At 50.6% G+C, this 25,366-nt stretch overlaps 1 protein-coding gene across 1 annotated transcript; it reads left to right on the top strand.

Moving 5' to 3' along the window:
- The first annotated feature begins 1,595 nt into the window (after positions 1-1,595).
- On the top strand, positions 1,596-24,275 carry ALPL (alkaline phosphatase, biomineralization associated). The gene is given in 12 exon segments (XM_070956310.1): positions 1,596-1,662; positions 1,796-1,915; positions 3,190-3,305; positions 7,546-7,720; positions 12,563-12,738; positions 19,296-19,439; positions 20,396-20,465; positions 22,323-22,457; positions 22,556-22,747; positions 23,057-23,176; positions 23,463-23,650; positions 23,652-24,275. Coding segments are annotated over 12 exon segments (1,584 nt in total). The 3' UTR covers positions 23,733-24,275.
- The last annotated feature ends 1,091 nt before the right edge of the window (positions 24,276-25,366 follow it).

The raw sequence follows: 25,366 nt of genomic DNA on the forward strand, positions 1-25,366 counted from the left end.
TATTTCACGTGATTTTTTTTTTTTTTTTTGATTCTATGCCTCTGTTTATACAACCGATTGATAAGAGCCGAGGTGGCGCAGTGGTTAGAGTGCAGTACTGCAGGCTACTTTAGCTGACTGCTAGCTGCAGTTCAGCAGTTCGAATCTCACCCGGCTCAAGGTTGACTGAGCCTTCCATCCTTCCGAGGTGGGTAAAACGAGGACCCAGATTGTTGGGGGCAAGAGGCTGACTCTGTAAACTGCTTAGAGAGGGCTGCAAAAGCACTATGAAGCAGTATATAAATCTAAGTGCTATTGCTATTTTCCTTCCTTCCTTCTTTCCTTCCTTCCTTCCTTCCTTCCTTTTAGAATGCAGTATCGCAGGTTAACTCTCCCCACCGCCAGCAGTTCGATCCTGACAGGGCTCAAGGTTGACTCAGCCTTCCAACCTTCCGAGGTGGACCCAGATCGTTATAGGGGCAATAGGCTGACTCTGTAAACCGCTTAGAGAAGGCTATAAAAGCACTGTGAAGCGGTATATAAATCTAAGTGCTATTGCTATCTATCTTTCCTTCCTTCCTTCCTTCCTTCCTTCCTTCCTTCCTTCCTTCCTTCCTTCCTTCCTTCCTTCGTTCCTTTTAGAATGCAGTATTGCAGGCTAACTCTGCATTCCCACTGCCAGCAGTTCGATCCTGACAGGGCTCAAGGTTAACTCAGCCTTCCATCCTTCCGAGGTGTGTAAAATGAGCACCCAGATTGTTGGGGGCAATATATGTTGACTCTGTAAACCGCTTAGAGAGGGCTATAAAGCACTGTGAAGTGGTATATAAGTCTAAGTACTATTGCTATTTTCCTTCCTTCCTTCCTTCCTTCCTTCCTTCCTTCCTTCCTTCCTTCCTTCCTTCCTTTTAGAATGCAGTATTGCAGGCTAACTCTGCATTCCCACTGCCAGCAGTTCGATCCTGACAGGGCTCAAGGTTGACTCAGCCTTCCATCCTTCCGAGGTGTGTAAAATGAGCACCCAGATTGTTGGGGGCAATATATGTTGACTCTGTAAACCACTTAGAGAGGGCTATAAAGCACTGTGAAGTGGTATATAAGTCTAAGTACTATTGCTATTTTCCTTTCTTCCTTCCTTCCTTCCTTCCTTCCTTCCTTCCTTCCTTCCTTCCTTCCTTCCTCCTTCCTCCTTCCTTCCTTCCTTCCTTCCTTCCTTCCTTCCTTCCTTCCTTCCTTCCTTCCCTCCCAGTGGTTAGAATGCAGTATTACAGGCTAACTCTGCATTCCCACTGCCAGCAGTTCGATCCTGACAGGGCTCAAGGTTGACTCAGCCTTCCATCCTTCCGAGGTGGGTAAAACGAGGACCTAGATTGTTTGGGAGGCAAGAGGCTGACTCTGTAAACCGCTTAGAGAGAGGGCTGTAAAAGCACTATGAAGCGGTATATAAGTCTTAAGTGCTATTGCTATTGCCTTTTTTGGCTGTCACCGCACACTGCTAGCACACATTTAAGGGATCGTCCTGATCTCTGTAGCTGATGGGGATGTCCCTGTACCCCTTGCAGGACCCGGAGGATTTTTTTCCTGTGCTGGGGAAACCGGTTCCCTGAGACCTCGCAATGAAGCCCCTTCTGCTACTGCTGTTCCCCTTCTTGGCGCAGGCATCCCTCTCCTTCGTGGTCCCAGGTAAGCGAGGAGGTTTGCTGGGGTGCTCGGCCAGGCCTGGGGAAGGAGGCTGCCGAGCAGAAGCCTTGTGTGAGGGGGGCACATGTAATTGGGGTGCTATTACCCACTTCCTTTCCCCCCTCTCCCATTGCAGAAAAGGAGAAGGATCCTCAGTACTGGCGGCTCCAGGCTCAGGAGACTCTGAAGAGAGCCCTGACCCTTCAAAAGCTAAACACCAACGTGGCCAAGAACATCATCCTCTTCCTCGGAGACGGTGGGTGCTGCAAGATGGCGGAGTCTGCCTCTCCTTAGTCGCAGGCCAGCCCGAGAAGGGTGATCGGCCTCTTGGCTGTTTTCACTGGCCCCTTTCGGGCTCTGCCTTCCCTCCCTTTGTTTAACCCACTGGACAGCTGTGCAAAGAAGGTGATTAAGGAGGACACGCTAATTAATCTTCCCTTTGGCACCTGGATGTAGGAAAGGGAAGACTGTGAAGGAATGGAGGGGAGGAGGGGGGAAGTCCCCCCAGAAGAGAGAAGGATCCTCCAAGAGAAACTTTCCTAAACATTTTTTAAAAAAATATTCTGCTTTTTATTATTTTTTATAAACAACTTGAGGCGACGAGCGTAGTTTTCCGTCCTCTTTTTTTCCCCCCCACAACGACAACCCGGTGAGGTGGGCTGGGCTGAGAGAGAGAGAGAGAGAGAGAGAGCCTTCCACACAGCTTGTGGAAATGGCCGTCAGGTGAATGCGCCCTCCCACCCCGCAAGCAGACTGGAATGGAGGACATTTTGGGGCATTACAAAAGTTCTCGAGGGATGTCATGGCTGAGTTACTTCAGCTGGCCTTTTGGGGAGACCCCGAGGCTCCTGGGCCAGGGGTGAAATCTAGAAGGTTCTGACAGGTTCCGGAGAACCGGTAGCGGAAATTTTGAGTAGTTCAGAGAACCGGCAAATACCACCTCTGCCTGGTCCCAGAGTGGAGTGGGAATGGGGATTTTGCAGTATCCTGCCACGCCCACCAAGCCACGCCCACAGAACCGGTAGTAAAAAAAATTGGATTTCTCCACTGCTCCTGGGCTAGGGGTGAGCTGCTGGGGGTTCGCAGGGGTTCGGGAGAAACTCTAGCTAAGATTCTGTGCAGTTCGGAGAACCCGCCCCCAAATCCCATTCCTGGCTGGCCCCACCCACCCCATCCCGCCCCTCCCAGGAGTCCCCACGCAGCCCGTTTTGGATGCAGATAAGTGTGGGGTGCGGGTGGAGGCTCGGGGAGGGCGAAAAACCTTCTGAAAGTTCAGGAAGGCTGGAAATGGGCCCCTTTCCGGCCTCCAGATGGCCTCCGGAACCTGGAGAAGCCATTTTCGCCCTCCCGGAGGCTCGAGAAAAGCCTCTGGAGCCTGGGGAGGGCAAAAACGCCTTGCTAAAATTTTTGAAGCCCACCCCTGTCCTGGGCTGCCATGCGGCCATGGGGAAACTGAGGCAGCTTCCGGGGCATTCTGGGGATCTCTTAACTGGTGGGGGTCAATTACTCACCGAGGCTCTCCTGCGCCAGGGATGGGCATCTCCACCGTGACGGCCGCTCGTATCCTGAAGGGCCAGCTGCAACAGAGAACCGGAGAGGAAACTGTATTAGAAATGGACCGTTTTCCATATGTGGCCCTCTCTAAGGTAAGCAGGGCCCGTCTTTCTTCAGACTGGCGGCTGCTGGGTGGAGGAGGAAGGGAAGCCGAAAGAGGAAGAGTTCCGAGCCTCGTGCCTCACCTGTTCCCGGGAAACCTCCCCAAAATTTGGCAAGGCTCCAGGTGACACATACGGACCCCGGCCCAGAGGGAGCGGCTGGCAGGGCAGCGGGAACCCCAAGGTTAGCTCATGTCACGGTGTCGGCAGTTCATTTCCCTAAGTAGAAAACAATCACACACAGAGACATCTGATTGCTAAGGTGTGGCTTTGGAGGACCAGACGGAAGGCAAAATTTCCGTGGAGCGCACGGGCACAAGATGCCAAACTTCTGCAGCCTGAAGGAAGCGAGGCTGCTTCTCACAAAACACAAAAGCTACCTTTGGTAGACAAAGAGGGTGGGTCTACCAATCTGTCACAGACCGAAAGGGCACAGGATCGGCGTCCGGGAATCTCCCGAGGAACCTGTTGCTCTGCCATCACGTGCTTAAAGACTGGCTGGTGTGGATTAAAAGACCAAACATCACACCCTGGTCCCCGTGGGAGCCTCTCCGAGCCTTCTCCCAGCTCTTTCCCCTCCTAAAGTGGCCCTAGGAAGGGAGGCCCAGTCCTTGGTCAGTTTTTTTTTTTGCTTTTTTTTTTTTGCTTTAATTTATATGCCGCCCTTCTCTGGAGACTCAGGGTGGCTTACAATGCGTTAAGCAATAGCCTTGGTAGTACAGAGCCTTGGTAGTACAGTGGTCTAAGGCACCCTGTTATTAAGCTGGTTATTAAGACCAGCTGCCTGCAATTACTGCAGGTTCGAATCTCGCCAAGGCTCAAGGTTGACTCAGCCTTCCATCCTTTCTAAGGTAGGTAAATTGAGGACCCAGTTTGTGGGGGCAATAAGCTGACTTTGTATAAAATATACAAAAGTAGGAAGGCTATTGCTTAACGCATTGTAAGTTGCCCTGAGTCTCTGGAGAAGGGCGGCATATAAATCAAATTGAAAAAAAAAATAGCTTTCATCCTTTTGTATATTCATACAAAGTCAGCTTATTGCCCCCACAATCTGGGTCCTCATTTTACCTACCTTAGAAAGGATGGAAGGCTGAGTCAACCTTGAGCCTGGTGGGATTTGAACTTGCAGTAAATTGCAAGCAGCAGATGTTAATAACAGTGCATTAGTCCACTGTGCTACCAAGGCTCTTTTTGGTAGCTCATCCGTTATTCCTTTTTCTGGCCTTTGGGTGCTTTGGAAAATAGCTTGACCCCCCTTCCTCCTCTCTGTGGCAGCCCCTCAAATATTGGTAGACGGCTATCCTGTCTCCCCTGGTCCTTTTCTTCACTAGACTAGCCATGCCCGCTTCCTGCAACCGTTCATCGTATGTTTTTAAAAAAGATGTTGAGACTCTAGAAAAAGTGCAGAGAAGAGCAACCAAAATGATTAGGGGACTGGAGGCTAAAACATACGATGAACGGTTGCAGGAACTGGGCCTGGCTAGTCTAGTGAAGAGAAGGACCAGGGGAGACAGGATAGCCGTCTTCCAATATTTGAGGGGCTGCCACAGAGAAGAAGGAGTCAAGCTCTTTTCCAAGGCACCTGAAGGCCAGACAAGGAATAATGGATGGAAACTGACCAAGGAGAGATTCAATCTAGAAATGAGGAGGAACTTTCTGACAGTGAGAACCATCAACCTATGGAACAGAAGTTGCCTTCGGAAGTTGTGGGAGCTTCATCACTAGAGACTTTCAAGAAAAGATTGGACATGCCATCTGTCAGAAATGGTGTAGGGTCTCCTGCTTGAGCAGGGGGTTGGACTAGATGACCTATAAGGTCCCTTCCAATTCGGTTAATCTGTTAATGTTTAGCCTCCAGTCCCCTAATCATCCTGGTTGCTCTTCTCTGCACTCTTTCTAGAGTCCCAACGTCTTTTTTTATAGTGTGGTGACCAAAACTAGATGCAGTACTCTAAGTGTGGTCTTACTAAGGCTTTATGGAGTGGTATTAGTACCTCCCTTGATCTTGATTGAACCCCTCTTGTTAATGCAATTTAGGATTGCATTGGCTTTTTGGTTCATATTTAACTGGTTGTCCACTAAGACTCCAAGATCCCTCTCGCAGTTACTGCTATGAAGCCTGCTTTCACCCAGTCCATATGTGTACTTTTGGATTTTTTTTCTTGCCTAAGCGATGACAGCCAGGCTGCCTCTGGCTGATCTGTGGGAAGAGTCACGCAAGACTTCCCTTGGTGGATCAAAATTCCTCCCCCCCCCCCTTTTTTTTTTTTTTTGGATGGGATTATGGAAACGGCAAAGCTTACCAGGTGGGAGCCACAAGAGAGCAGAGGTACAGAACAACCTTCCTTTCCCGATCAAATATCCCACCTACGATTTTTGCTTTCTTTCTACTCCCCTTCCCTGCAGGCTTTTAAAAGCTGCGGTTATCACAATGGACGAGGCCACGCTTGCTTGCTCAAAGGAGGAACATTTTGCAACCCCTGCCTTGCCTTGCTTTGCCAATTTCTTGCCGCTCCGTCCGCACACCAAGTCCCACGAACAGGAATTGAGAGGATATTGATATCAATCTTTTGTTAAAATCCTGGAACACCAGGTACTAGGCAGAGTTCCGACAGGTTTCGTAGCTTAGGCCATTTTGGCGTTGGCAGCCAGCTTCGATGGGCAATGAAAAGAGCTGGAAACCCACCCACCCCCGCCAATCGGAGAAATTAAAATTGTTGACAGCTGTTTGAAGAGGGGAGAGGCTCAAGCCCCCTCAGACCGTGTTGGTACCGTGTTTCCGTGAAAATAAGACATCCCCTGATAATAAGCCCTCCCTGTAAAATAAACCCTCTTCCGAAAATAAGCCCTTCCTGAAAATATTTAAATGCATGTGCAGCCAGTCCCGGACATTTCCTCTGGTTAGGGTTAGGGAGACAGAGCTGGAAATAATAATAATAATAATAATAATAATAATAATAATAATAATAATAATAATAACTGGGAACATCAGGTTGAGAAAGTTTTAGAGAATGAGAAACTCAAGATCTTGTGGGACTTTAGGATTCAGACTGACAGGCACTTGGTCCACAACACACCTGACCTAACAATAGTTGAAAAGAAAAAAAAAAGTATGGTTCATTGACATTGCAATACCTGGTGATGCACGGATTGAAGATAAGCAGCAAGAAAAAATCACAAAGTGCTGGGACTTGCAAATTGAAGTTGAGCGACTGTGGAAAAAGAAATTGTGTGTTGTCCCGATTGTAATCGGAGCCCTTGGAGCAATAGCCAAAGGGCTACCCCGCTATTTAGAAATTCTAAATTTGCCGGACTTGAACATTTTGACTCTACAAAAAACCACCTTACTCGGAACAGCTTACATCCTCCGACGATACCTTAACGGTTCCTAGGTCCTTGGTTAGGACTCGAGCTGCTGAGCTATTAACCGGCCTCAAAGGCTGTGAATCTCACTAAAGATTAAATAATAATAATAATAATAATAATAATAATTATTATTATTATTATTATTAATTGGATTTATATGCCGCCCTCTCTCCGAAGGACTCAGGGCGGCTTACATCAAACGAAACAATCCCAATAAATACAAATTAAAACAACAAATTAAAACAGGACCCCATCAGTCCTGGCTAGGGCGTTTAAACAGCCAGGTCTTAAGCTCACGGCGGAAGGTACGAAGGTCGAGGGCCAGCCGAAGACCCACGGGAAGTCGATTCCAAAGAGTGGGCGCAGCCATGGAGAAGGCTCTACCCCTGGGGGTCGCCAGCCGACATTGTCTAGCCGACGGCACCCTGAGTAGACCCTCTCTGTGGGAACGCACCGGGCGATGGGAAGTCGATGCTGGTTGCAGGTGGTCCGACAGATATCCTAGGCCTAAGCCATGAAGGGCTTTATAGGTTAACACCAGCACCTTGAATCTCACCCGGAGGGCAACCGGCAACTAATGCAAGTCGCGCAGGAGAGGTGTAACATGGGAGTATTGGGATCCTTGGTAAGACGGCAAGAGCTTCACACGCCCCAAAATAATAAGATCTCCCCGAAAACAAGGCCAAGCGCTTATTTCGGGGTTCAAACAAATATAAGACAGGGTCTTATTTTCAGGGAAACACGGTATCTGTAAAAGCTGGCACCTGGAGCCATATCCCACGGCCGTTCCCGCATCCGTGATGGGAAGGAACAGTTCCTACAGGTGAATCGCCCACCATTTTACAATTCTTTTTTTTTCTGGCAGACTTACAACACCAACGCACAGGTGCCGGATAGCGCGGGCACTGCCACTGCTTACTTATGTGGCGTGAAGGCCAACGAAGGCACCTTGGGGGTCAGCGCAGCCGTGACGCGGTCCCAATGCAACACGACGGCCGGCAACGAAGTGACCTCCATACTCAAGTGGGCGAAAGCAGCAGGTGAGAAAAGCTAGATGGATTTGAGGTGGGTGGCGGAGCCCGGGACGGGCGGTCTAGCAAGTTCCCTCCTGAGGAGTATCTGTGTCGGGAGAATGGAGGTCTGGAGAAGGGTTGAACTTAAGGTCTTGCGAAAGCTTCAGAGTTTGAGGACGGGGTGTGCTCGGACGGCTCCCAGTTGGTCGGCAGCCAACAAGGTGTCTGATAAACAATCGGCTTTTGAAATGGCTGGGCTCGTCTTGCCTCAAGATGAGGTGGCGCTGCCAGCTGACCAGGAAACAGGATGGAGAAATCGACTCCTGGCATGTTTGTATTCCTGTCCCAAGGCGTTTCTCACAGGCCTGTAGAACGTGCTGGGCCCTGGTGAAAAAGCCTAGTGGTTTAAGCCAGTGGTGAAATGTAAAATTTGTTACTACTGGTTCTGTGGGTGTGGCTTGGTGGGGGGGGTAATGTGACAGTGGGTGTGGCCAACTTTTTTTTTTTTTTTTTTACTTTTAAAACCATTTTTTCTACAACCTCTTCGGCCGAAGAGGTTGTAAAAAAAATGCTTTTAAAAGCCTCTGACGATCAGGCAATTCAGCTGGGACTGTCAGAGGCTTTTAAAAGCATTTTTTCTACAACCTCTTGCCAAAGAGGTTGTAGAAAAAATGCTTTTGAAAGCCTCTGACGATCCCAGCTGAGCCGCACGATCATCAGAGGCTTTTTTTTTTTTTTACTTTTAAAAGCATTTTTTCGGTCGAAGAGGTTGTAGAAAAAATGCTTTTAAAAGCCTCTGACGATCCCAGCTGAGCCGTGCGATCATCAGAGGCTTTTTTTTTAACTTTTAAAAGCATTTTTTCGGCCGAAGAGGTTGTAGAAAAAGTGCTTTTAAAAGCCTCTGATGATCCCAGCTGAGCCGCGCGATCATCAGAGGCCTTTTTTTTTTACTTTTAAAAGCATTTCTTCGGGCCAAAGAGGTTGTAGAAAACATGCTTTTTAAATTTTTTTTAAAAAGCCTCTGATGATTGCGTGGCTCAGCTGGGCATGGGGAGGTAGGCAGTGATTTTTGCTACCGGTTCTCTGAACCACCCACCGCCATCGCTACCGGATTGGGCGATCCGGTCTGAACCGGTAGCATTTCACCCCTGGTTTAAGCTCTTCCTTAAAAGTTACTGTAAACCATCTTCGGCAGCTGTTTTTGCCCATGCAATGGAGTGCCTGCCTGCCTGCCTGGGTGTGTTGTGTTTTGAAATCACCAAGAAGTGGCAAATAAGGCTAAGGCACAGAGGAGTGTTGTGCAAAGAACCTCACGTACATATCCCGTGCTTTGGAGCTAGAGATGACAAAGGCTGCAAGAAAGGGAGTGGATGATGGTTTGGGGAAAAAGGGGATGCCTGAACAGCTTCGATGCCTTAAGGCCCAAGTTTGTTGGATAAAGGGGGTTGGGGGCTCGGAAGCAGCCTCCAGACATCCCAGTGGTGGGGGGCTGGCAGTCAAGTCTGCACCCACAATTTCAGTGCCGTGTCTGCTTCCTTCTGTCGGCTGTCTTTCTGGTGAAGTGTGGCTTGCTTAGGCAAAGCAAAATCCAATCGGTTGGAGGGCGCTGGGCTGGCGAAGGAAGCCTGCAGAGCATTCAGACAGCGGAAGAGAGTTGCCCGGTCTGCGGGCAAGCCTCGGCTGCCCTTGGAGTTCCCCTAATGGGAAAGTTCCAGAGTGCCCAACTTTGCAGGGTTTCTCGTAAAGGCTCAATTTGGAAATTGGTCCAGACACCGGAAGGAAGAATAGAAAAGTTGACCTTCCTCCAGAGGGGTGAGGATGGCCTTGAACTTGGGGCCGGGAGAAAGTGGCGACGTGTGGAACGTGGCCTTGCGCCCTTGCTCGGTGGCGTCGGAGCTGCGCGAGGGATCCGTCGCTAGTTGGTGGCAGCAGCCCTGGATAGGAAGGGCTGAGGTTCAACCCACAGCCTCGCTGGGGGAAGGTGGGGAAAATCCTTGCCCACAAGAGGGGAAAGGGAGGAGCAGGTGCTTTGGCACGCTCGTCTCATCCCCGCACGACTTCTCTTCTACACCCAGCTTCCTGCCCTGCAGCTCTTTGTTCTCGGCCTGTTCCTGTGGTTAACCACCATCTAACTCTGAAATTAAGGGACTCAGCTTTGCAAGAGGAAACCAAGCAGGTATCAGGCTGGAAAAGGACGATTGTGATGGCAGAAGCTGCAAAAATGGTGGGGAGATTTTCAGGGTGTCCCTTTGCTGGCTAGATCAGGGCTCTGTGACCTTAAATACTCAAAGAGCCATTTGGACCCGTTTCCCACAGAAAAGAGAACGTCCGGGAGCCACAAAACCCTTCCCATGCCTGACTATTTCTTATAGTTCTGTTTTCTTCTGAAACTTTTCTTTTCTTGGATTTATCCATGGTTGGCCTACCGGGGTTTGAAAAGCTCAACAAATTGCGTGCTGGCAGGTGTCGCATGGGTGTGACTTATATTTTGAGTGACGGAGCCGCAGCAGAGGGGTGAAAGAGCCACATGCGGCTCCAGAGCTGCAGGTTGCTAACCCCCTCAGCTAGGTGAATCCCAGATTAGCAGCTGGATTGAAGCCAGGAGTTGGAAAGCTGATGCTTAATAGCTTCCAGTAAAGGCTGGAAAGGAAGTAATTGGCTCAAGGGAAACAACCAAGGATGAGAATGAGGGGCATTATATACGCTGAGATGCCTGTGAAATCCACACGGGTGAATGGTACAATCCAGCTGAGCAGGAAAGGAAAGAGACCAGAGGTGGGCTTCAAAAATTTTAGCAAGGGGTTCTCTGCCCAGTTGCTGGGTGAGTGTGGCCATGGTGGGTGTGGCTAGTTGGCTTCCTGCACCATGGGGGGGGGCGTTTTAGCCCTCCCCAGGCTCCAGAGGCTTTCCTCAAGCCTCCAGGAGGGCGAAAACGGCCTCCCCAGGCTCCGGAGGCCATCTGGAGGCCGGAAATGGGCCTGTTTCCGGGCTTCTTGAACTTCTGGTAGGCCCGTTTTTCACCCTCCTCGAACCTCCATGCATGCCCTGCACTTATGGGGACTCCTGGGAGGGGAGGGGAGGGTGGGCAGGGCCAGCCAGGAGAGGGATTTGGGGGTTCTCCGAACTGCACAGAATCTTAGCTAGAGGTTCTCCCGAACCCCTGCGAACCCCCAACAGCCCATCCCTGAAAGAGACGTATTCTTAGATTTTCAGAGGAATTACTTCACGTTCCTGGTGATAGAGGCTTCCCTTCTGGTATGCACCTTGGAGACGTTCGATAAAATGAAATCGGGAAGGAGGCCCTTTTCCCAACTAAGCGTTAAGATTTGCAGAAAATAGATCATACGCCCTGGAGAAAGTTTAGCACCTCCAATGTTGGCGTGAAAACAGCAAAGACTCTCCTGTTGCTAAAGGATGTGGCTCAGAACCGTGCTTGCTGAATAAGCCACCTCGGGCTACATTAACGCACGACATTAAGGCACGACAACCGCGGCCTGTAGAACGTGGGGAGGGGGTCCACAGGACACTAAGCCACAGACCAGCAAACTTCCCAGAACGTGGCTGCCTGAACCAAGGGAATTCCTCAAGGCTACGAAAAGATACCGTGTTTCCCTGAAAATAAGACCCTGTCTTATATTTGGTTGAACCCCGAAATAAGTGCTTGGCCTTTTTTTGAAAAACAGTGCATTGTCAGGGTATACCATTTACAAATAAAAAAGACCCCCCCCCTCAAAAAAGCGTTGTTACAACGTTGACATAAAGCTAATAATAATAATAATGATATAGTAACAATAGTAATAATATAACCAAAAAGCTTTTAAGCTGAGTTTCTTCTTACATTAAAATGCTGTGATTATTTACCTTATTTTCTTATTTTCAGTACTAACATTTATGATCTTACTTTTCTCTAATTTACTTTATCATTTACTTTACTTTCATTTACTTTCTATCTACCATGTTTCCCTGAAAATAAGACCCTGTTTTATAATTTTTTTAACCCCAAAATAAGCGCTGGGCCTTATTTTCGGGGAGGTCTTATTATTTTGGGGCACGTGGAGCAAGACGAGGCCCCTTTTGCCGTCTTACCTGATTTCCAGCTTTGTCTCCCTAACCCTAACCAGAGGAAATGGCGGGGACTGGCTGTGCATGCACTTAAATATTTTCAGGGGAGGGCTTATTTTCAGGGAGGGCTTATTTTCGGGGAAACACAGTAACAAGGAAAGTTCTCACTTTCTTTGCTGGTAAAAGCACAGTCAGAAACATTTCATTCACGGCTTGCTTTTTTTTTAAAAAAACTTTTTCAACAGGATTCCGTGCACTCTAAACAGCCAAATTTCAGAGGGGAGATAAATATTAAATCTCTAGTTAAATGCCCAACAGGGACTTATTAACTAACTGGCGCTCAAAGGTTAGAGTTTGATGCTTCTCAGTGCCCAGATTGGGCCCAGCTGTCTACTTCAGAGTTTCATTTAATGGAGAGTCAAAATCAGTAACCACAATAAATGTCCGGATTTTTTTTTCCCCCCTCCAGCTTCCACAGGCGGGGGGGGGGAGAGGGGAAGAGCCGACGGGAGGACAGAGTCCCATTGTCCTTTCCATGGGTGCGAACTGTAGCGAGACCACCAGCAGTGCAAAGTTTAGCTAAAAAATTAAAAAAAAAAAAACAGTTCAGCCAAGTTGATAAACTTTGGGAAAGGCTGAACCCCTTGCAGAGAAAGATTTAGCTCAGCAGCCAAGAAAAAGTTTGGCACTGCAACCCAGGAGCTCTGCCCGCGCCTAGCATCCTCCCAGGGGCCCTTTGTGCCCACAAGACCCAATACCCTCCGTGGTGGCGGTGATTAATGTGCCTTTTCTTCCTCCGACCGGCAGGCAAATCTGTGGGCATTGTCACCACCACCCGCGTCAATCACGCCACGCCGAGTGCTGCTTACGCGCACTCGGCCGACCGGGACTGGTATTCGGACAACGAGATGCCCCCGGAAGCGCTTCAGCAGGGGTGCAAAGACATCGCTCACCAGCTGTTTGAAAACATCCCAGACATCGAGGTGAGTCCAGCGATTCAGGGAAGCTGATTTAGGGCAGGGGAGCTGCAAGTGGTGGAATTCAAATTTTTTTAACTACTGGTTTTGTGGGTGTGGCGTGGCTTGGTGGGTGTGGCTGGGGAAGGATACTGCAAAATCTCCATTCCCACACCACTCCAGGTGAAAGTTACTGCAAAATCCCCATTCCCTCCCCACTCCTGGGGGAAGGATACTGTAAAATCCCCATTTCCTCCCGATCAGCTGGGACTCGGGAGGCAGAGAATAGATGGGGGCGGGGCCAGCCAAAGGTGGCATTTGCCGGTTCTCCAAACTACTCAAAATTTACGCTACTGGTTCTCCAGAACCTGTTGGAACCTGCTGAATTTCACCCCTGGTCCAGAGTGCCGTTTCTCTTCCTTGGAGGGCTCCCTGGATGAAGACCCTCCAGGGAGACACCCCCCCAGGACTTATCCAAGTAAAAGGAGACAGACAATGAGCCAGGTGTTCCCACCCAGTTTGAGCAACGGGAGGTCCCTTCCTTCTCCACTTCGGTTCTCCATCTGCAGCAAGGAGGCTTTGGTGAGCAGACCAAGAAGCCCCTTCAGGATCCGGGCCTGGGTCTGCTTTGCTGCATTTTGAACCCAGGAGCTGAGAATGGGATGGAGACTTCCCCTCTCACCTGTGTCAGCGTTTCAACGCTGGCATAGAGAGCAGAGGAGAGCGAGAGATAAACTCTGAAACTTTTGCCTGCCAAATCCCTTTGAAGTCGGGTTGTCGTGGAAATGAGGGGAGGGGGCACATTCCTGGGAAATGATGAGAAAACAAGTCTGAAGCCAATGAGAAGCAGAGATTTGGGGATCGGAAAGGGAGGGATTGGGGGGCAAAAGGTCAGTCTTGTCCGCGCGGAGTCATGATCCGGTGGCTGTGCTCAATTAAAGAAAGATTTCCTTAAAGATTGGCAGTTTGGAAATTCATTTAATTTTGAGATAGCAGCGTAGTCTGACAACCTGTTTGATCTTCTGTCAAGCAAAAAAACCAAAAGAAAACAAAACCAAAAGGGAGAGAAACACTGGATCTCAGTTCCACCCAACAACCTCTGATCTTCTAAGATGGATTTTCCTTCTCTGCCTCTCACATTGATTGGGAGGACCACCCTTCCTTCCGAATCCCAGTCTTGGTTGGCCTCCATCTGCCCACTTTCACCAGTCAAGCCATCTCCCCAAAGAAGATACCTACTGATCTGTTTGTTGTGGCCCGCCAACGGAGCTGGCAGCAGAGTTGGACAATGAGGAGGTTGGGGAGGAACCTGGAGGCTGGGGAAGGCTCGGATGAGGGCTCTGCCTCGGAGGCAGAGAGGGGGCCAAGGCTGTCTGGCAGTTATCAGCTGCCTCTGGAGCTAGACAGCAGTGAGTCAGAGGAACAGCTGGAGCCTGTTCCCAGAGCTGCACAGAGCTGCCAGAACAGCTAAGAAATCAGGGTCAACTTGGGTGTAAAGCCACAGATTTTTATTTTATTATTTTTTTTATTTTATTAATCATATTTCTATGCCGCCCACTCTCCGAGGACTCTGGGCGTCTTACAACAAGCGACAGTATACTAAATAGCATATTGCCCCCTAACAATCTGGGTCCTCATTTTACCCATCTCGGAAGGACGGAAGGCTGAGTCAACCTCGAGCCGGTGAGATTTGATCTGCTGATCTGCTGAACTAGCAGTCAGCTGAAGTAGCTGCAGTACAGCACTCTAACCACTGCGCCACCTCAGCTCATAAACAGATGGATGATGAATGACCTATCCCATAGGAAAGAAAAGAGGAGTGGGCTTTTGCAGGAAACCGTTCATTCGTTCGTTCGGTTCAGGGGTGTAAAGATCCATGAATCTCAGAGACTCTGTGCCAAGTTTTTCCTTGCACAGCACTGCATTTGCAAAAAAATTACATAGCAGCTTTCCAAGCCAGATAAGGTCTGTGGTCATAAATCCACCTTTGAAAGACTGTTTCTCGGGACCAGAATTCTGCTTCGTGGTTTTTGGGGAAGCCTAGGTCAAAACACTGTTTTAAGGGCAGATGTGGATCATTGTCTCATGGACGGCGGCCAAGAACGTCATTCTTGGGCCAGGATTTCGACAGAGCTCACTTCCTTCTGATCAGCCTCCAATGAGGCTCGGAACGAGACGGCTGTCGGTCACATCAAGTTCCTCCATGAGGCAAGCCGGGCCCTGTATTGATGGAAGAAAACGTGGGAAAGAGAGGGACGGCTCGCGGGGAGGGACACCTGCCTCTTGAAGACCCACAAGGAGACTTCAGTTGAGTGACGAGCACTTCCAGTACAACAAGCTTGGCTCACTTTCTTGAGTCCAAGCCAACATGTCTTTCAGAACTCTCCTGTTGGTTCCCTTCCCGGTGTGTCATCCTGAAGTGCAACTCCTTAAATTCCTTCAGAAGTTAAAAAATCCTCCTGTGGGCCACTCAAGGCTGGCTGCTGAGAAAGGGAAAAGTGCAAAGAAAGAGGCAGGCGGCTGCCCCAGAGCCAGGATGAAGGGGGCTGAGTCATCTTGGCAGCCACGGATAGTTCCCATGGCCAGAAACCCCCCCCTCCTCTCCCCCCATTGGGGGACAGTACAGTCCTCCTGTTGGTCTCTTCACCATTCTTTGCTCTGCGTAATCGAATCTGACTCTGGGCTTTTCAACACCCCAACTCTTACTATAAACACAAAGTTGATATATGAGCATGAAGGAAAACCAACCACATTAACAAAAACTCGGCTTTTGTTTTTTTTTTGTAAGGAAAAACCACTCTCAATTACAGGTTGCAACATTGCTTATTAATGGCTTGGATGGCTCTTTCTGGCAATGAAATCAGAACACGGGTGTTCCTGGAAAATTTCCTCTCCGGATTTACGACATTTCTGAATCTCAGCATGAGTAATTCTTCGCCTTTGATTCGGCTGCTGGTTTAAATCATTGAGGGCTCGATGGCAGCTCGGATTTTCTTCCTTTTGATTCAAGCATAACTCCTAGCCCGGATAATTTTGATTCAAGCACAAATCCTAATCCGGATAATTTTGATTCAAGCACAAGTCCTAATCCGGATAATTTTGATTCAAGCACAAGTCCTAATCCGGATAATTTTGATTCAAGCACAACTCCTAACCCGGATAATTTTGATTCAAGCACAAGTCCTAATCCGGATAATTTTGATTCAAGCACAACTCCTAACCCGGATAATTTTGATTCAAGCACAAGTCCTAATCTGGATAATTTTGATTCAAGCACAACTCCTAACCTGGATAATTTTGATTCAAGCACAACTCCTAATCCCGATAATTTTGATTGAAGCACAACTCCTAACCCGGATAATTTTGATTGAAGCACAACTCCTAACCCGGATAATTTTGATTGAAGCACAACTCCTAATCCGGATAATTTTGATTGAAGCACAACTCCTAACCCGGATAATTTTGATTGAAGCACAACTCCTAACCCAGATAAATTTGATTCAAGCACAAGTCCTAACCTGGATAATTTTGATTGAAGCACAACTCCTAACCCGGATAATTTTGATTGAAGCACAACTCCTAACCCAGATAAATTTGATTCAAGCACAAGTCCTAACCCGGATAATTTTGATTGAAGCACAACTCCTAACCCGGATAATTTTGATTGAAGCACAACTCCTAATCCGGATAATTTTGATTGAAGCACAACTCCTAACCCGGATAATTTTGATTCAACCACAACTCCTAACCCGGATAATTTTGATTGAAGCACAACTCCTAACCCGGATAATTTTGATCGAAGCACAACTCCTAACCCGGATAATTTTGATTGAAGCACAACTCCTAACCCGGATAATTTTGATTCAAACACAACTCCTAGCCCAGAGAAAAGGGAAGAAAGAAGAGAGAGCAATCCAAAGTTCACCAAGGAATCATCAAATCGCCTTTGGCCATCCTTGAAGGGCCAGCGTCCTCTAAAGTTTAGAGTGTTAAACAAATTAACACCGTATAAAAAAAAACGTTAAAGACCGCAGCCTTAATCCACCCACGTGAATTAATTCCAGCTCTTGGAACACGCCCTTTGGAGCCCGAACGATTGCATAAAACCATTATTAAAATAAACTTTCGTGACTGGGCAACCGTTGTGGCTTTAATGAGTTTTGAATGTGCCTGAAATGAAATCTATTAGTTCAGCCAAAGTAGACAATTGGAACAATATCTTCTTGTTTGCGTGCATTTGTGTGCTAATTCCACTCCGGAGTTCTCCTGCTCTCATCCTGAGCTTCTGAACAATTTTTTTTTTTAAACAGGGGTTTTTTGAAGCCTCCAGTTTTTTCCAGTTTTCAAGCCGGCAAGGAATTCTTTCTATGACGCCTGACGATAACCTTCCAGAAGTGTTGTTCTTCGGAGCTGAAAACTAGGTCGGGCACCCACTTCCACAGATGTGTGATAGGGCTGGGTACTGTGGAAACAGGAATCACTTGGCTTTGGACTCGGTTTGATATGCAGGCAGTGCCTGGGGGAGCTGTGCCAAAGGGTGCCCGTGGGTGCTGAAGCAGATTGCGGGGTCAGAATGGCAGCGTGGGAGACAGGTTTACCTCCCAGAGGCTCAAGGAAAGCCTCCGGTGCCTGGGGAGGGCGAAAATACCCCCTCTGCCGTGGTGCAGGAGGCAGAGTAGGCCACGCCCACCATGGCCACGCCCACCCAGCAACCGGGCAGAGAACCGGTTGCTAAAATTTTTAAATCCCACCCCTGCCCAAACCCAACCAATCTGCTATCCCATGAGTGCCACCCGGTTCAGAGAGAGGGCGCAGCACCCTCTGGCCACAACAACGTTTCTTCCTCGCTTTACCGGAGCAGGCGGCACATTGCAAGAGGAGCCGAGCGGTGCTTCGTGGCATATGTGGTTCTCAATAGGAGCCGTGCACCCTTTCGTTTCCAAACGGCTTCCCTCGTTTCAAGGAAAGTTGCTTTGGGTCCAGCCCTCCAACCCACCCACCCACCCCCCTGGAGAAGAAAAATTGCTTGGTTGATCCCAAGCAGCATCTGGATTCTATAAAACGACCAACCATCAGGAGTAGAAAAGCAGGTTAAGGGCTGCTCGGTGTGTCAATCCACATATTCCCTCTGGGAGGGGCCATTCACTGTCCACCTGTGGCTTTACTCCTGAGTTGACCCTTGTTCCTTAGCTGTTCCCTTCTCCTGACAGCTCTGCACATGCGCAAACTGGGAACAGGCCCCAGCTGTTCTTCTATCCCACTGATGTCCGACTCCGAAGGCAGGTGACAACTGTCAGACGGCCCTGGCCCCCTCTCTGCCTCCGACGCAGAGCCCTCATCAGAGACTTCCCCAGACTCCAGAACTGGCCCATGTTCCTCCCCAACCTCCTCACTGTCTGAGTCTGCCATCAGCTCCGCTGGCCGCTGGCGGGCCACAACAGATGGGGCAAGAGACACCCAGGTTACCGAAGCTCATTGGACACGAAGCAGGAATTCTCAGAAGGAATTATCCTGGATTATCCCAGAGGCCGGTTCCTGGTCGGGGGCCGTTCTCAGAATCTGTGGCCTTGCTGGAAATGCAGTTCCCCATAAGCAGAGATCTCACTCCTTGCACTGGTTATGAAACCCTTGGCTGGCATGGGAAGGTAGCCTTGGCAGAGGAGATGCCAGGAGGCCCTGAAACAGCTACTTTCGCTTCCCAAGACCTGGCTCAACCATGGCACATGGCCATGCCAGCTGCTTCCGGGTGCTGGGAGCCTACAACTGTCCTCCACAGAGCCCTTGGCACCGGGTGCCCCTCGGGTCCACAGGGCAGCTGCCCTGTGAGTTTAGGCCAGCCGGCCAATGGGACGTGCCTGCTTCGGTGACAACGTCAGCCCGTGGCATCGGGCACCGCATTTTTTTCCTGTGGTAAATAAATAGGTGCGCCTTTCCGTTTGAAAACAAATCCTCCGAGAAAAGGAGAGCTAAATCTGTCATTTAAGTAGCTTAATAGGGGCATTTTTTTAATATATAATTTTAACTTTGTTCCTAGGCTGGAAATAATTATACCTTAGGCAGCCAATTCTATTTAATATAGATCTCTCGGTGTGTAATTATTATGATTATTTCGTCGCTGCTGCAGTTTCGTGATTCACCTTCTAAGACTCTAAATCCAAAGAAGAGGCTGGAAACGCCAGCAGAAAGGGACTGTGGTTAAATAAATATGTTTTCCATCAAGGCCGCCTCAGATGCTTGCCCAGCTGAATTAAAATCCTCTTCGTTTGGGGAAGGATCCTAAAGGCGCCAACCCAGCCCTTGGGCAGCATTCAGGTTGCCTCAAATTGCTCTGGGCCTCTTTCCCGCAGCCTCTGCCAAATCCCTGGCCGGATAAGAGAGCTGGCTGGGCCAGCATCAGAGGCGATGGAGGCCTCGCTGTGCCGTTACGGGGAAGCCTCTGCGTCTCAGGGCCTTGTATTTCTAGGTGCCGTCTCTCCCCTCAACGATGCTCTGTCCTCCCGAGGGTCTCTCTGGCCTGCAGGTTTGATGTGCTTAACTGACCCCGGGCACTTTGGCGCAAACGACCCTTTTTGATTATCACTCAGGTCATCATGGGAGGCGGCCGGAAGTACATGTTCCCCAAGAACACGAGCGACGTGGAGTACCCGGATGAGGAGAAGTACAGAGGGACCAGGCTGGACAATAGGAACCTGGTCCAGGAGTGGAAAGACACTAAGCCCAAAGACAAGGTGAGGGGAGCAGGCGGCCAGCTCGGCAAAGCGGTTTCTGATTACGATGGATGAGAGGAGGAGGTTTAACCGAGGAGAATTGTAGTTTAGATTCCTCCTGGGCATCAGATCCATCTGGGAGAAAACTCAGGAGACAGGCAGTTGACTGGTTTCCTCCTCCTCCCATTGATAATGTTACCTAGTTTGGTAATGAAACGTCTGAGAGAAAAGAACCAAGCTCAGAGAGCACCAAGAACTCCACAGTCATTTTCCTCCTCCTCCTCCTCCTCCTCCTCCTCCTCCTCCTCCCACTGATAATGTTACCTAGTTTGGGTAATGAAACGTCTCCGAGAAAACAACGAAGCTCAGAGAGCACCAAGAACTCCACAGTCATTTTCCTCCTCCTCCTCCTCCTCCTCCTCCTCCTCCTCCTCCTCCTCCTCCTCCTCCTCCTCCTCCTCCTCCTCCTCCTCCTCCTCCTCCTCCTCCCACTGATAATGTTACCTAGTTTGGGTAATGAAACGTCTCCGAGAAAAAAAAACGAAGCTCAGAGAGCACCAAGAACTCCACAGTCATTTTCCTCCTCCTCCTCCTTCTCCTCCTCTTCTTCTTCCTCCTCCTCCTCCTCCTCCTCCTCCTCCTCCTCCTCCTCCTCCTCCTCCTCCTCCTCCTCCTCCTCCTCCTCCTCCTCCTCTTCAACCCCATTCCCTTCTAGCAATGATGATGTTACCTGGTTTGGATAATGAAATGTCTCCGAAAGCACCAAGGACCCCACACTCCTCGTCCTCCTGGACTCTCTCGGCGAGAGATCCACTGAGGATCGCCCAAGTTATGTCAGGGAAGCCCGTCTTCAGCCTGGCGCTCCTGAGCCACAACCTCCTTTGTGAGCTGCCCTGGCTGTCCTTAGAGGGGGAGTGGGCAGGGATCCGGCTGCCAAAATCCTTCGGCTGAGCCCCCCCCCTCTCCTCTTCTCCCAGAATGCCCTTTATCTATGGAACCGGGCGAGGCTGATGGAGCTGGACCCAGCGAAAGTCGACTATGTTTTGGGTGAGTTTGGCAGACGGGTGGGGAGCTCAGGTGGACTCTCAGGGTTCTGGGCCCCCTTTAGCAGAGACTCTCCCCCCTCGAGAGCCCCTAAGGCCTCTGGAGTGACCTTTCTTGGCATGACTTGCTTGGCCGACCCCGCCACTGAATTTGTCCCGGTGCCAGATGTCTTATCACACGAGCAAAGGACAACGCTCGCTCTCCAAGCCCAAATGGAAAAAATTAGGGGGGGGGAAGGGCCGTGTGTCGAAAGTGCGCACATGTAATGCAATGTGCCGCCCTCTCCGCATGTGTGCAAGACTCCCGCACACTCCCCCCATCCATGCGTGCATGACCCCCCCAGGCACCCCTACGCATGCAAGCGCATCCCCACCACCATCCCGTTTTTGGCCTAGCAGGCCTCGCTACAGCCTTCTGGGCCCAAAAACGGGCCATGGGGTAGGGCAGGCTGCCCCCCCTCCCCCCATTTTGGGCCTAGCAGGCCTCCCTACAACCTCCTGGGCCCAAAAATGGGCCGTAGGTTAGGGCGGGCTGCTCCCTCCTCTCCCCATTTTGGGCCTAGCAGGCTTCCCTGCAGCCTCCTGGGCCCAAAAGCAGGCTGGGAGGGGGCACGCCGCACCCCCCTGCATTCCCTCCCTCTCCCTGTGCATGTGCATGCATCTCCCGCATGTGCCCCGTGCATCCCGAAAATCAGCTGGCCGTCGGGAGGCACACATGTGCGCATGCGTGGTGGAGCTAAGCTAGGCGATGGCTTGCGTTCCTGCAGAGAGGGCTCTGCGTGCCAGCTGTGGCACGCGTGCCATAGGTTCTCCATCACGGACCTAAGAATTCGGGCATGTCGTTTGCCCTCCAGCATGGGATGGATTTGCGGGCAATTTAAAGCCCTGAGAAGCCGCCTTGCCCACTGCCTCATTTTCATTTAATGGGTTAAAGGGGGGGGGACCGATCTCTTCTGAGGATGCTGCCAGTCCGTTTTTTTTGCCTTTGGGATAATTCATTGCTACGAGGTTCTACACTCCGTGTGAAAGTTTCCTCTTGCAAGGAAGGGCGTAGGGGAGTTCCGGAGAGGGGAGGACAGGCAGATGAAGGTTGGCACCCTGGCAAGGATCAGACCCTCGCAAGAGCAACCAGAATGTGTCTGTTCTGACCTTGGCTTCCCAAGAGCACGAAGCAGACTCCTTGTCCTGACAAAAACCCCTTTTTATTAAGTTACTGTGAATTCCTTTCATTCACCTTCAGCCAAGTCTTTCAAGGGAGAATTTACAGCTACAGACCTTATCTGGCTTGGAGAGCTGCCAGGCCGATATCTTCAAAACATGACAAGGAGTCACGAACCAATTAAGCGAACTAATTGTCTCCTGCAAACTCCCCTCACCTTTCGCTCCTCTTTTATTCACTCTGGGAGGGGCCCTTCATCGTCCACCTGTGGCTTTAATCCTGAGTCGACCCTTGTTCTTCAGCTGTTCCCTTCGTCTGGCAACTCTGCGCATGCGCACTCTGGGAACAGGCTCCAGCTGTTCGTCTGCCTCACTGATGTCTGACTCCGAAGGCAGCTGATAACTGTCAGACGGCGCTGGCCCCCTCTCTGCCTCCGATGCAGAGCCCTCATCCGAGCCTTCTCCAGATACCAGGACTGGCCCATGTTCCTCCCCAACCTCCTCACTGTCCGAATCTGCTGCCAGCTCTGCTGGCTGCTGACGGGCCACAACAGTGTCTTGACATGCAGCTATGCACACAGCAGTTCATCCCCAGGACAGCAAGACACTGAAGGGTGGAGGTCCTGGTGAAATCCCCCTCTTCAGTTGCTTGGGTGGCATCTTCTGGGCAGCTCTTGCCAAGTCCTGTCCCTCTTCTCCGCAGGTCTCTTCGAGCCCATCGACATGATGTATGAACTCAGCAGGAACAACCAAACTGACCCTTCCTTGACTGAAATGGTGACAGTGGCGATCCGAATCCTCCAGAAGAACCCCCGTGGATTCTTCCTCCTGGTGGAGGGTGAGCCACGGGAAGGGGGCTGTGGGGGGAGAGGGGTGACTGAAGAGGGCTGGGGAGAAGGAACCAAGCTTGGAATTCACCCTCCTTGTTCTCTGAAGGCGGCAGGATTGACCACGGACACCACGAGGGAAAGGCCAAGCAGGCCCTGCATGAGGCGGTGGAGATGGACCGGGCCATTGGCAAGGCTGGCATCCTGACCTCTTCCGAAGACACCCTGACGGTGGTGACCGCAGACCACTCCCACGTGTTCACATTTGGGGGCTACACAACCCGTGGCAACTCCATTTTCGGTACGTGACGTCTCCATCCATTGACGCCTGTAACACTGTGTGAATGCTTGAATTCTTGGTCAGCGAAATGCCCCCTTGGACAGCAGAGGGCACAGTTCCCTGGGGGACAGCCCAACTTGTGGGTCACATCCACTTGGTCCCAGCTGGTGCCATAACACTGGGTCTCCCTTGCCCCGGGCGAAAGGGGGCTGGGAAATAAATTCTGGGTTCATTTAATGCCGAGATCGATCTTTTCATGTCCACATAGAGACAGGCCCCCAAAGAGGTTATGGGAGAAGCCTTGGTAAAGATGGCTTCCCTTTTCTCTAGGGCTGGCCCCGATGCAGAGCGACATGGATAAGAAGCCATTCACTTCCATCCTGTACGGAAACGGACCCGGATACAAAATGATAGCCGGAGAGAGAGAGAACATTTCTGCGGTCAATTTCAGTGAGTACCAGTCAATTTCCTTCCAGCAAACGGGGTTCAGCGAGACCCCTGTTCATTTCCAAAGGGTCATCTACAATGGCCCTTGGGCCAGTCCAGGCTGGATTTCTCCCTGTTTTAGAACCCCTGGATCAGCCATGGCGCTTGTCCATCCAAAGGTTTGCCGGGGCATCTCTTCTCCCTTGACTCATCTCCGAATGCCAACGGGTACCGGCTCCGTATCCTGCCTTCCTTCGTCTTTCTCCCCCTCCCTCTGGAGGGCACTCACTTTCTCTCTCTCCCTCCGCAGCCGATACCAACTACCAGGCGCAGTCAGCCGTCCCACTGCGCATGGAAACCCACGGAGGGGAGGACGTGGCCGTCTTCGCCAAGGGCCCCATGGCTCACCTCCTCCACGGGGTCCACGAGCAGAACTACATCCCCCACGTGATGGCTTACGCAGCCTGCATCGGTGAGAACCGGGCGCACTGCCGTTCGGGGCGCGCCAAGCAGCCATTCCGGATCCATCCCTCTGATTTCGGCCATCTTCTCCATCCTCCTGCTCCGAGTTTTATTCTAAAGGCTCCAGCTCCTCGGACTCTTCGGATCGAGGTGTTTTTTTGTTTTTGTTTTTTTGGGGGCCTGTTTTGAGATTTCCAGCCTCAAACCTCCCTCGAGGGGGTTTCTGGCATCATGGAGGGGGAAAACCACATTGGACAACTCGGCAGGAACTGCTGTGCTCTGGAACAGAACAGTCCGTGGTGTTAGGATCGGTGCCAATCGGAGCAGCTGGAAAAGCCGGGATATTTTTTTTCCCCTCCTCACCCCTCTTAAAAGAGAAGGATTTGTCCTATTGGAGAAGGAAGGAGCATACGTGCCTGGCTCACCTCGACAGACCGTAGGCATCTCCGGGCCTTGAACTCTTCCAAAGAGTGTTTCCCCCAAAACTCTTCCAAAGCCAATCCAGAACAGAAATACGTCCCATTTGCCTGCCGTCCCGGTTGCCTGCTCTGACTCCCTTTCGCTTGCAAGTGGCGGAACTCAAGAGGCAATCGCATTTGATTTGAGCTCGAAGAATTTCCTAGCAGCTTCCAAGTGCCCCCACCCCACCCCCACCCCAAAAGGAAGCAAGTCACAGGACATCCCAGGCAGGGAAGTCCATAAATTACCAAACCCCCATAAAAAGTAGATTTGTGCCTCACCCCTATCAAGTCAAATTTTTCCACTGCCAACAGCTGGGACAGGATGGCCCTTTCTAGCAGTTCTGAAGGCTTTGAAAACAGGTCGTGCTTTACATCCACTCCTCCACCGCTAAGAATGTGACTTTAAAACAGAGATCTCTGCCACAGGGGAAGGAATCCGGTGAAGCGAGGAGGTGGCAGTGGGTGCCATCGTAATAAACCAGGGTGGGTAAGGACCCCAGTGTGAACTCTCGTTACGCACTGCGGTTTGTAAATGACTTGGCTTGCAGATTAGCACAGTGTACAAACCCGGTTACTGTTTGCAGCTTATTCAGCAAACCCTGGTTAAAGGCAAAAAAAAAAAAAAATTGGCTTAATTTGAGAGGTGGACAGGAACGACTGCAGACTCCACCTTGCGGTGGGTGTATGGGAGGAGGACTGCTTACAAGGGCCGTGGTGGAAATCTTTAAGGGGGTGAGAGGGGAGAGCCTGTTTATGAACTGTGTCCCTCCTGGTGCAGAAGGCTGAGTGGGGGGGGGGAGGGAAGGAAAGGAGAACTGGAAGGGGGGCCGCTGCCCTCCACAAAATAGGAAGGCTACAATTGAAGTCAGACAGGTCTCGGCAGGGAATGTCCCACCTGGAGGTCAGACTCGCTCTGGCTCTTCATGCCTTGAGAGCAAATTCCTTGTCTTTCCTTTTGCTTCTCATGGGCTGTAGGTTCGGGGCAACCAAAGCGCATCCATTGTCCTTCAACTGATCTTTTAACACCATGGAAGTCGTTTCCGCAAGACTCCCCCCCCTCCCAGCTGGATGGGCAAGGATTTGCCTTTAGAGGCCGTGCGTGCATGGAAGGGGAAGAGATGGGAAGGCTGGTCCATCTCTGAACTTCTCCAAAAGCTTCTGGTGGTCGCAAGAGCACCAGTCTGGGCTCCCGGTCATCGTCAGTTGGGTGCCGCTTGGCTTCTCACAGCTCTTCCGGTCTTCCTCTTCAGCTTCCTGACTGTTGAGCAGGGAAGGAGTGTAGGAAACAGAG

Source organism: Pituophis catenifer, unplaced genomic scaffold (assembly GCF_029215685.1).
Source record: "Pituophis catenifer annectens isolate HBS135680 unplaced genomic scaffold, rPitCat1.0.hap2 SCAF_18, whole genome shotgun sequence".
In the NCBI taxonomy this organism is placed as follows: Eukaryota; Metazoa; Chordata; class Lepidosauria; order Squamata; family Colubridae; genus Pituophis; species Pituophis catenifer.